The following is a 12,157-nucleotide window of genomic DNA, read 5'->3' on the forward strand; positions in this document are numbered from 1 at the left end:
GTGGACGTTAATCGGTGGGATTGTTCCAGAAAGTTTGTTTTTAAGTTTTAAAACTGAGAGATTTGACTATTTTTGCTTGATTTTTTTTTTAAATATCGTTTCAGGTTTCAGCATCTCATTGATACAACGTGTGTCAGAGAAGCTCGATAAGCGATCTGAAATCAGAAGGAAGTGTGTGAAATGATGGCGTTTCCTGATTAATCCCGCTTTGCTAAATGACTGAGAGATGTGTGATGCGTGCGTACAGTGTTGCATGCCTGTCGCTGTGTATTTATGTATCAGTGCGGACGAGACAAAAGCCCCTTCAGCCCACGGTGCCTGTGTGGCCTGGCCTCTCTGACCCTGCCATTTGATTTGTTCCTCCATTGCCACTGTTTATTTCTGCTCCTTCCTGTTTGTGCTCAACTGACCGTAAGAGCCGCTCCTGCGAATGCTTGGTAGAGGTGGAGAAGAAGAAGAAAAAAAATGGCGGGGTGTCGCTGGTTGTGGTTGTGGTGGTGGGTGGGAAGGTGTGTGTCAGAGATCACAAGGCGCAGAAAGAGACAGAAAAGACGGCTCTCGACCACAGCGCTAACATGTCAACAGAGATTAAACTAGTTTATTATTTTCAAAGAGGGAAAAAAAAAATTACGAAACAAAAAAGCAGTCATATTTTACACTAGTGATTATTATTAAATTTTTACAACCATTCAGTCTGCATAACATAAAGAAATAATTCTACATCTTTGTTTATTTCGTATTTTTGGTACTCTGATTTATACATACAAATAACAAATACAGGAACTTTTTTCACAATGCATATAATCTGTGGGCAGGAAGAAAGTCTTTCAGGTGTTCAAATGTGCATGTGTGTGTATGTGTGTGTGCGTGTGTGTGTACGTGCGCGCGTCAACACAAACCAATTGCCCGAGACCTATAGCACATCCAAAAAGAAAAAGAAAAAGAAGAGAGACGCCTGCAGCCAGAGCCGCCGACTCTCTGCAAACTTAATGCAACACAATTCACGCAGGCGAAAACCGAGGCCTGCCCTTTCTCAAAAGTCTCTCCCTCTCGTCTTCTCACCTCCTCCTCCCTTTTTTTTCTTTCCTCTGGGACTCAGAGGCGTCCTCTCCTCACTCGTCTGGCGGGAGGTCTCTTCTCCTACTGCTGCGACTCGTACCCTTCTCGTCGTCGTTAGCTGCCCTGGGGCATGTTTCCTTTTTTTTCTCACTTAATTAAAAAGTCTTCATTAAATGTACTGTATTTCATACAATTTGTACAAATATATTCAACGTGTGTCTCTCCTCATCTCCAGCAAGAAGAAGAAGAAGGGGCGCAGGGGGGAGGGCGGGGGGTTCCTGTTACACAGGTGCAAGGTGGAGAAGAGGCGGGTTCGGAAATTTCGGGAGAGTCAGAGTTTTTTTTCAATGTCTGTTTTTGTGATGTGTGGAAAAATGGCTTTTTGTACACAAATGGAGCTCCTTATCATGTGGATCGGCTGGGAGGGCAGCCTCAATGTGGTGGCGGTGGCGTTGTGTGGAGGAAAACAAAATCTTTCCCCCCTCCGGAGGTCAGTGCGCCACAGTCATGTCTGCAAAGCATTCACATCGCAGAGGTACACTTTGATTTTTATAAAAATAAGATACAACTGAGGAGACAAAGGAGCCGAAAGCCTGTCCTCGTCGCACCGCAGCTCGGTGGCGGGACAGGGGGGCTTGGGTCGGGCCAAGGAGCGGTTTATTTGTCTGTTAGGATATGGAAGCAGGTCAGCAGAGGTACCGAGGGGTGTGGTGGTGGCGAGGCCGAGGGTTCAGGGGCGGTGCAGCGCAGGGAGCTCTAACCCATAGCTGTGACCATACTGGAAGGGTGGTGGGGGGCGAACGGGAGGCTGGAGGAAGGGTGCATGGGTGTGGGGGTGGTCAGCGGGGTGGTCAGCATGTGGCCGGAGTGCGAGAAGGGAGGGAAGGACGACATGTGGCGGGAGAGGGCGGCCGGGCTGAAGGAGCTGCTCTTGTCCATCAGGCTCTTGGAGAAGTCGTCCATGCTGTCTTGGGACTTTTTGCTCTTCTTGGACTTGCTGGACATCTTCCTGTTCCTGGTCTGGATGCCTTCCTTCTTCATGGTCAGAGGTCGGTTGATCTGCTCTCGAAAGGAGACAGAGAAGGTGGCACATTAGTATTTTGTCGCAGCGGCGTCGTGTTCACATGCGAGATAGAGATCAGGTTCAACATAAAGACGTTCAGCGTTGCGGCCGCGCTTACATTAGGCAACAATAAAAAAAGAAACCCGTAAGTGAAGGGTGTCACCACGTTTCAAAATAAGTAAGAAAATGTGGAGCTTTTAGTTTTCTTTGAGGCAGATTTTGGGGTTTTTGGGAGACATAATGATATGTAATGGAGTCCCATTACGGGCAAATCTGACTGTCCCATCCTGAAACACAAGATTGTTTATACACTCTTTGTGTGTGTGTGTGTGTGGATTTAAATGTTGATTCATTTAAGCTGAACTGTATCTGAGGCTGCGACTGTGCCAGAAAGAAAGAGAGAAAAAAGGAAAGATGGAGGAGAAGAGGGGGGGTGTACGGAGGGAAGATGGAGAGTGTGCAGAACAGAGACGGAGAAGGGTCTGGCAGCTAATGTCGACCACAGAGACACATGGCCATGACGACCGCCGGCGTCGGCCAAGTCCTCCTCTCCACCCTCCTCCTCAACCGCGTGGCCGTCTCCTGGCCAAAATGGCCCCAGCTGCCATATTCCAGCATAGGTTTTAGCCGGGAATGGGAGCTGGATGATGGAATTCCGGCTGTGGGCAGGATTATGAGGGGAGGTGGATGAGGCCGACTGGCTTCCTGATCTTTCTGAGCGGTTCTTCCCGGGGAAATGGGAGCAGGGATTTCTTGCTCGCTGTCTCTCTTGCTCTGTCTGAGACATTGGCATTTTTCACAGACTCTTTAAGCAGAGTGGCCTCGATGATTAGCAGAGGGCAGAGATCTGTGTGCCCCCCATCCCCCCCTCTAGTGATGTGGTTTCATTCTCTAAGATGTGGCTCCATACTGGGTGACTTTCTCTGCCTTGCTTCCAGCTCTGAGGCATGCTACGCCCACCTAAAGCCGGTCAGGCCTGCGCTCTTTGATGCTGAGATGTCTACCGTCTCGCAGAGGAAGCCTTGGGCCTCCGGCCTGCGCTCGGGCCGCCGCCCCGGCACATCAAACAAAAGCCAAGTCAAAGTGTTTGAGTCAATGACCACCGCAGAATACACAGCGCAGCCCCTCACATCCTCTCTCCCAACACCAGCAGCTAACCACCTGAAACCAGAGGTACGGAGGTGTCAAAGCTGAGCACACTGTACCTCACTCACAGATGCACAGATGAGGAAGACATCTTCCACATGTGGTGACCTCACCTCCTCCTCCTCCGCCCTGATTACTAAAAAGAGTCTTTGTGTCAGGTGTTAACAAGGCCTCATGTTTGTGGCAACTTCTGTTTCCACAAGCTCCTTACAGGACAATGAGCTGCTACCATCAGGTGTTTTGGGACGGCACACATGCAGGCGAGCTGCGGCTAAATTCTCCATGAAGAATGTGGAATTTGTTTCAAAGGGGAGCAAGCCCCAACAGAAGTCTGGATTTACCAAAATAAACTCATTTCACAATTACAGCAGGGTCGGGGTCAGTTCAGATGCTAATGTGTGAGTGGGAAATATTATTCTTCTCTCCTTTTAACCTTGAATCTGCCTCTGCAGCGCCTAACTATCTGCCAAAAGTAACATGGGAAAATGATTTAACAGGGAGCGCTTGCGTGACAAGCAGGGCAGCAGAGCAGGATACTCTTCCCCCCTTACACACAGGGATATAGGCAACCTTTATCTGTTGTCTGCGCAGAGTGTGTGTGGGGGGGGGGAATATTACCTACATGTGGCCTCAGAGCAGTTAGCCTGCTTATTATTACTATTAGTTTCAACTACAATGGCTGTTTGATTAAAAGTGACAGCTTTGTGCAGCAGGAGAGGAGGGAGAGGGGGAGATAAACGAGTCCCTGGGGTTTTCAGATTGAGGATGTGAAATGATGTGGTGAGGCGCTAACCAACCCAAAACGAATCAGGCGGATTGGTGGTCAGAGGGGGGACTCCAAGTCCCTGGCGCGCGTGGAACCAAAAGGCTAGAAATAAGAAGAAAAAAAAAACGGGGCCTGGAAATTAATCGAATTTTAATTAAGCCCCCCCTTCTTTAATATTCAAAAGCAAGGCGGCTGCGGGCTTAGTTCACTTCGGTCTTATACATTTTAGATTCGCACTTACTGCCAATAAATCATATTAATTCTACAGTATTTGTTATCACCGTGCCCCGGAAATCCTCTGCAGGGACAAGTCCGATCAAATATTCAGAGGAGGAGGGAGAGGTGCCCAGCAGGACGTGATGAGAGAGACAGAAAGAGGAAGATGGGATAAAATATTCAGGACTTTTTTTTGATGGGTTAGGGAGATATATCCTATGCAGGTTTATTACTTACATTGTGCAGTTTATAGTACAGGCCGCAGGCGTTACACACCGGGTCCCCGTTGGCGTTTCTCCGCCACAGCGTCGTCGTTGTCGTCTGGCAGTTCGCGCATGACGTCCCTGCCCGTCTGGCTGCGGACTGTACAGCAACACAGGAAAGAAAGAAAAGGCCACAAGAACGTCACATGACCACGCAATAACCCAATCAACATGGAGGTTTATTCTGAGACATGTGGCACCAACGTGCAGGGCTGCCATTCCTGTAGGACGCGTCTTTTACGCACCGAAATGTGGATGTTTTACGCACCAAAATGTGTGTTTTACTTGTGCGTTTGGCAACTGTAGCCCAAGTTAACCAGGGAAAATGTAGCATTTAAATGCATCACGGTTGTAGGGTGGCAGCCCTGCATGCATGGCGTCTTATAAACATCTAAATGCATCACAGAAAAAAAGCCGTTTAATTTATTTCATTGCACATTAAATGCATTCTTTATTTCCACTCTGGCATTGTGCATAGCTAATTTTAAAAAACAGTATTTTGTCTATATATACACTCCTAATGTCCACCCATAGGATTTTTTTTACAAGCTGAAAATAGTTTAAAATAAAGACAGAAATACCAAAAACAGAGCTGCTTTCACTCGAGGCTAAAAATAGCGTCATAGAGCACATACCTCCTGGAGAATAAATATTTACAGAAGACATAAAAGCAGTGCCTTGAAATGGGAGAGCTATTAAATCTGATTAAATCCCCCCCTCTCCCTTTAAAGTGCGTGTTTGTGCCACGGAGGCTTGTCTTAAATGTCCACCCTCGTGACATTAAACAATGAAAGTGAAGAAGGGGGCATATAGATTTGGAATCGACTCAAAGATGAATTTTTAAAACACAAATCATGGATAGAAAACACGAGCACATTCATGCAGTGAAATGAACCCTGCAGTGGCCAATTAAAAAAAGCATAATAATAAAGGAAATAAATAAATAACAATAATAAAAAAAAGAAAGTGTGTATTTTTAGCTTCGCTGCAGGCTACCAGCAGAGTAAAACCCTCTCTTCATCCTGACACAGTGAAAGTCATGTCTTCCCATGGATTTAAGCTGCCTGTCTCACAGCCCCCAGTTTGCTGCAGTGGCTTGACATTGATGTTATAATCTCTAAAAACAATCGATAGACAGGTGACCGCAGAGGACACGCGAACGCAAAGGACTACATTATCTCGGGGAGGGATTTCCAATTATACACACGTGGTGGCCTAATAACCCCTGCTGCTGTGTGCTGTGAATAACCAATCAGAGTGGAGGAATTATGTCTATTAAGTGCATTTTTTTAAATTAAATAATTTCATATAATCTGCTTTTAAATTTAAAATATAAGCAGATTTGTGCGCACATGATCAGATTCCAGGTGATATCTCGCTCCTAAATCTCTGATGTCACTTCTGGCCTGTAGATAAGATTTTTTTGCCCCCCCCTAAATAAAAACAAGGTCAAATATGGCGTGGCAATTACCCACCTGGCCACCCCCGCGCATTTAAGCAGAGATTATAACATTAAACAATCTCAAGTCGTGACTGTGAGCTGGCCCCGGGCTCGGACTCCGCTGCAGCCTGTTCTGTTTTGACTGGGGAAGCGGGCTGTGTTGTTAAAAGCGACTTATCTGCGCTGCTCAGATATCCGGCAGCCCTTTCCTGGGAAGTCGGGTTTTCACATTAGAGAGGCGAAGGGGTTGGAGGAGAAGCAGGACTGGACAGCCTTTGCCTCGAAAGATTTTTTTTTTTTTTTTTTAAATATATGTGTGTGTGTGTGTGTGTGTGTGTGTGTGTGTGTGTGTGTGTGTGTGTGTGTGTGTGTGTGTGCTTTCATAAGAAGGCAGGGGGAACTCCTCTAAAGCTAAGGAGATGCAGCTTTGATGAGAGGGGCTTTCCCTGAAATAACTGCAAAGTGCAAAAAAATAGCTCCACCTGAAGAAGTGTAAAAATAGCCTCTAATAGCCCAGATGTGTTTAAAATTTTGAAATGTCAAAATAATATTTAAACGATGGAGCTCTGTGCGTTTATTTGAATGCAGGCCTGCAGCCACAAGCTACAGCCCTCTTTAACGGAGGCAGTGCATCTCCAAAATACACATGGGGGCCTATTGTTTGAACAGAATCAATGACAATTTTTTTTAGCAAATAAAAAATAGCATCGTCATTGCATTTGTATAAATATATATATATATATAAAAAAAAATACTGTGCAGTTTTTCTATGGTAGTATCTGAAAAACAGAGACCTGCACTTGTCGAGTCAATTTCCTGCAGCTAATAGGCCTACTTCTTCCTGGATAGGGGAAAAACAGAGAGAGAGACGGAAATGTCATCAATAGAGAAAATGTGGTGGAGACGTACCAGCCGCCGCTTGGGTTTGATGAGAGGGCGATTCTGCCCGTTCATCTTGTGATAGAGTCCGCAGGCGTTACACAGATAGTGACCCGTACCGTCCCGCCTCCACAGCGGAGTCGACGTGGCCCCGCAGTTCACACACTCTCTACCTTCTGCAAAGAGCCAACAACACACACACGTACACGTACACACACAGAACACGGACACAGTGTCCAGGTCAGTAGGTCTTTGGGAATAAGTCTCAGTGAGTGTGTGCTGCAAACAGAACAGGTTAGATTTAAATCATGCACTCTTTGCAACAGTAATCATTTAAATGCACATATAAGCATGCAGCACATATTTGATTATAACACACATTGGTGCAGCAGTTGTGTTAAGGTCCATAATGCAATTTGCAATTTCTTTTTTTTTAATAAAGCACAATATTTTTAAGCTACGTGCTTGGATTTCCAGACTAAAGAAAATGCACTTTGCTCCGTGATAAATTGGAATTAAAAATAAAAATAAATCGAATAAAACAAGCCTTCTTTTTTTCTTCCATCAGCCAATCTCTCATTTTAATAATAATAATAATAATTGTGTGTGTGTCGCGCTGACAGGCTGTGCCCTTTGTTTTAAATTGATTGAGGGGGGTGTTCATGTTTCACTGGCACTTCTCTAGTGACACCGACAGGTGAGACGCGCACTCACAGTTTGATTCGAGCAGAAGGGGCCCTGAAACTGAAACAAGGGAGCTGCAGCCACAGTCAGATTATTTGAAAGCAGAGACTCACACACACACACACACACGCACACAGGGCTTTTTCTATGCAGTGCCGAGAGCTTTTTGCATTTTCATGCTGCCGCACTTCCCCTTTTTTTTTATTTTACGAGCTGCAGAAACACTCACACACACACACACACACACACACACACACACACACACACTTTTCCACGGAGAGAAACACATACATAGTCCGAGTCATGCCGCGTTTTGACTTGACAGACATGCAAGCACCTGATCAAGTATGTTTCTGTCTTGCCTTTGCAGCTGAAATCAAACAGGAACTGTGGATCCTGCGCGTCAAAGTTGAGTGAAAACAGGCCTCTGCGATGCAAATATAGTTTGCATGATATATGTGCGCTGATGACCTCATTAAACAAGCCGGGAAATATCTTTAAAAACGCACATTATCTCACATTATCCCGGCATTAAAAATCTTTATTTGCATTGAGTGTATGCTGCTGAATAATCCCGATGATATGCATCAACTAATCCAGTGTTTTCTATCCTCCTCATCAAAGCCGCTGATATTAATCTCATTACAGAAAAACTGCTTTTCAGCGGCGGCGGCGGCAGCAACCTTTAAAATAATTACCCTCGCCCTTTTTCACAATTTGGAAACATGTCCCCTCTCCTCTCACACTGCCTCTGTTCGCTCCCCTCCCTCCGTGCTTCGTGCACTCTGCCACGGCGACGGCTCAGCCGCTTTTTCCCTGTGAATGAACGAGCAGCATCCGGTGCTCTACCGCTGGGTAAACAATGCAACTGTGGCGCGCACTGGTCTGACAGTAATGGGATTATCTTAAACATATAAACGGGGCGACACAGCCCAGAGAGCTGGCTTCCCCTCTGTCTCTCTCTCCCCCCTCTGTGTGTGTGTGTGTGTGTGTGTGTGTGTGTGTGTGTGTGTGTGTGTGTGTGTGTGTGTGTGTGTCAGTGCAGAGGAGGAAGAGGAGGAAAAAAAAAAAAGACCTAAATTAATCTATTCAACTCTGAACTGTTTTGCGTCATGATGGTTATATTTCTGAGTGGAAAAATGTCCAGTGGAGTCTGGGGAGAAGAGTTTCATTTCTAGCTGTGTGTCGCATTTTAAATTTATTTATTCACATTTATTAGAATTGTTTTGTTTAAATATATTTCAATCTTTGAAATTAAATGTGTTATTTTATTATTATTATTATGACCAGGTGATGAAAGAAAGCTTTGAGGCATTCTGATGCGCCTGTTGTGAACACAGGTTGACCTGTTTGGCCTTTAGCCCCAAAACCGGAGCTTGTTCATGTGAGGGATGGATGAGCTGCTCATGGGCATTTTTTTTTTAGTATGAGATTAAACATGGCTGATCATTAAGGCTGCAAATCTGGGGAATATGGTGTTAGATCAAAAGGGAATGTAATAAAAGCGCACGCCTACCTGAATAGGACCTTGATTTTGGTCTTGTTTTGGAACCATAACTAGAAGATGACCCACCTATCAGGCTACTTGGTGGGAAGAGGCCTGGGCCGTATTCAGGGACATAGGGTGGGTATGTGGCGATGGGGTGGTGGGCAGAGGATGACCCTGCTCCGATTGATGCCACGCTCCGGCTGTGAGATGACTCCAGTTTCATACTCTCGGCCAGGGTCACCTGGTACTTTATGCACTCTTTATCCTCCTGCCGCCCGGAGCTGCTGGGGCCCGGGGTGGATATGCCCGGGTCCGGGGATACGTCTTTCGGTGGGGTCGGGGGAAACGTGAAGAGGTGCGGACTGGTGTGACCGGTGGACAGGGAGGAGGAGGAGGCCGGGGGATAGACGGACAGGCTGGCCGGGGAGCCGTGGTGCAGGGGGTTCTTGGGGAAGGGGCTCAGGTTCCAGGGAGAAGTGCTGTGGTGCGGGGCGATGCCTTTGCTCCCCTCCAGCCAGGGCAGAGAGCCGTGCAGTAATGAGGGACGGCACACCTGGCTACCTGGGGCCGCACAGAAACACAAGAAAACATCACAACCTGACCAACAATAAATACACATACATTTATTTAACTGAGTCCAGCGACAGGCCTGAACAAGCGCTGCGTGCTGCGCACATTTACGCGCTGATTTAACGCACATTTACTGACATGTTTTATTTTGAATATCCAACACAAAGCCCGGGTGTAATTCGCCCCCAGCTGCGTATTCAAAACACTTTCTATCGAGACACTGCCGCCGTCTAGAAACCTTTCGATCCTCTCTTATGTCGAGTTTCAGGTGGCGTCGCATGTGCGTAATTTTGACCTTTACCTTTTCCAATAAACAGGCCTCGACGCGACACTTGTAAGTCAAAAGCCTCAAAAGAAGCAGCGTCGTGATTGACTGTTGAGGAAGTTAAATAAAGGGAACTCCACAAATGACTTCGTGCTGCCGAACAGGATATTATAATAAAGATAAATATTGTTCACGCGCTCAGCAGTGAAAACAAGCTGCCGAGCGGCACCATAATATTCCAGGTGTATCTGGGACTTGTGTGCCAACACGGCTGTTTGTTTGAATCCGTAACTAAACCCTCGATTGATTCGGGGAGACAAATTACGCACGGGTTTTTGGACAAAACTTCTGACATGTGAGTCAGCTGAATGTCATATTTTTCGTCGTGTGTGTGAAGCTGAGACGGGAATAGAATGTGATATTAGCGGTGGACAGAAACCAAAGACAAACTGGAGGTAAACCATACATATTTACGGCGTGGTTTCACAACACTTTACGCTCTCAGGTTTTTTAAGACGAAGTCATCTCAGGCCAAAACCGAAACCTGGTCTGGATCACAGTCAGGTAATACAAATAATTCCAAACACAGTGACAGTAATTGAGTATCCAGGGGTAGATTACGCACACGGCTCTAATGTGTACATCATTAAATAAAAGGCCTAAACAGGCCGTTTACTTACTGTGTGGAGGAGGAGGGTACCTCTGGACGGCTCGGACAGAGTTTCCATAGTATGGAGAGACATGGTTGCCCTGTCCATCGATATTAAAGAGTACATCCACATCGTCAGCGAGCTGATACTGCGAATGGTCCATGTATGAGTGGCCGAGGCCCGGGTGATGTGAGCCGGGATGCTGCTCGTTCAACACCGCGGGATGATGGCTCATCCATCGTGGCTGATCCGCACTTACTTCCATCGCTTTGCTCTTTTTGTCTTTAGTAAATGTTCATGCACGCCGAAGCAAACCGGCACAAGTCACAAGATAAGAAAGAAATCAGTCCCAAATCCGTGCGTTTTGTTAAATCCACAGGTTCCGCGCTTGCTTCCGATCACCTGGAGACAGAGAGGAGAATTTATTGTCTTATTTTTCACAACACATGCAGCACGGCTACAAACAGGCACGAGGCGCACGCTTAAGTAAATTTAACCCGGGTTTCAGAGAAGAAAAAAAAAACACATGATATTTAAACACGAAACATACCCCACATTACAAATGCAACAAAGGTGTTGTCATATAAATACGTCCAAAATGGAATCCGGTCCCACGCAGAGTTCCTGAACTTCTTCCTCTCAGTTGACAAAAAATAAAACTGTTTCAGCCCGGCTCAACAAGTTAGAGGAGGTTTGTAGGCGACGGGCGCGCGGCTTGTTTGCAGTGGATGGCTTCACTGCACACTGTCCAGCACCAGCAAGTTAAACTCACTGATCAAATCTGTGTTTGTGCGCAGTTGTAGCCCTCTCCATTAACTCCGCTCCTCTCTCTCTTTCCCTCTCGTCTGTGTGGCTGTTGCTCACTCACCCTTTGCTCTACCTCTCTGTCTCTCCCCCCTCTCTCTTGCTCTCTCTCTCTCTCTCTCTCTCTCTCTCTCTCCCCAGCTCCCTTTTTTTTTTTTCTTTTTTTTTTTTTACAGTGAAGGCATTCTTTCAGGATGGCGCCAGGCAGCTCAATGCTTGCAGACAGCTGTGGCGCGACGCAACTTAAGGAGGGCCTGTCAGTGTCATCAGTTAAGGGGAGGGGCCTGCCCTAATTGAATATAACGTGGGCCAGGAGAGATGCAGGAGTGCTGCAAGATTTCTTTCAATGACCTTGCCAAAGTAGATATTATTATTGATATTATTAAAACGTGTCCATTAAGCGCGCAGAATTAAACTTTACGCACGAAAACACAGAGGCGTCCTGATCTCATGGTGCAAACAGCCTAAACAAATCTATAAAACATTAACAAACACACATTTTAAAAAAGAAATTAAACATCTACTTATTTTAAAAGCATCTGTGGCTGCAAATTAAAATAAAAGTAGCGAGGAATCAAAAAGGATTTCAAACTGTCTGCGCACACACACTCACAGGGACAGAGAGAGGCTGCAGCAGAGCCTGTTGCTCCGGGCCAATGGCAGGTTGCGGGACATGTACGCTCTTAAAATTGTGACAGTGCGTCCTCTCGCGGTGACAGGCACATTATTCTAATGGCACATCCGAGCTCCCCACCGTGAAGCAGACGCGGACAAGGACGCCTGGGAGCTTATAGACTCTCCCTTCCAACTACTAAAAAAATAAAGCAATAAAAAATATGGGGTTTTATTAGCTGCCTGCACC

General features: G+C 46.2%; 1 protein-coding gene across 6 annotated transcripts; it reads right to left on the reverse strand.

Annotated features, from left to right (window-relative positions):
- Positions 1-571: 571 nt before the first annotated feature.
- Positions 572-11,430, reverse strand: gata3 (GATA binding protein 3). Of its 6 annotated transcripts, none has more exons than XM_049567277.1 (7): positions 11,042-11,430; positions 10,522-10,893; positions 9,034-9,567; positions 6,953-7,009; positions 6,749-6,795; positions 4,488-4,613; positions 572-2,118 (listed from the first exon to the last, which is right to left on the reverse strand). In XM_049567277.1, the coding sequence occupies exons 2-7, from the start codon at positions 10,754-10,756 to the stop codon at positions 1,816-1,818; spliced, it is 1,302 nt and encodes a 433-aa protein (XP_049423234.1). In that variant the 5' UTR covers positions 10,757-10,893; positions 11,042-11,430; the 3' UTR covers positions 572-1,815. The 6 variants fall into 6 exon arrangements, with proteins under 6 accessions (XP_049423234.1, XP_049423237.1, XP_049423236.1 ...); XM_049567280.1 differs by having other exon boundaries at positions 9,091-9,567; positions 11,042-11,429; XM_049567279.1 differs by lacking the exon at positions 6,953-7,009 and having other exon boundaries at positions 11,042-11,429.
- Between the last annotated feature and the right edge of the window lie 727 nt (positions 11,431-12,157).

Source organism: Epinephelus fuscoguttatus, linkage group LG22 (assembly GCF_011397635.1).
Source record: "Epinephelus fuscoguttatus linkage group LG22, E.fuscoguttatus.final_Chr_v1".
Lineage (NCBI taxonomy): Eukaryota > Metazoa > Chordata > Actinopteri > Perciformes > Serranidae > Epinephelus > Epinephelus fuscoguttatus.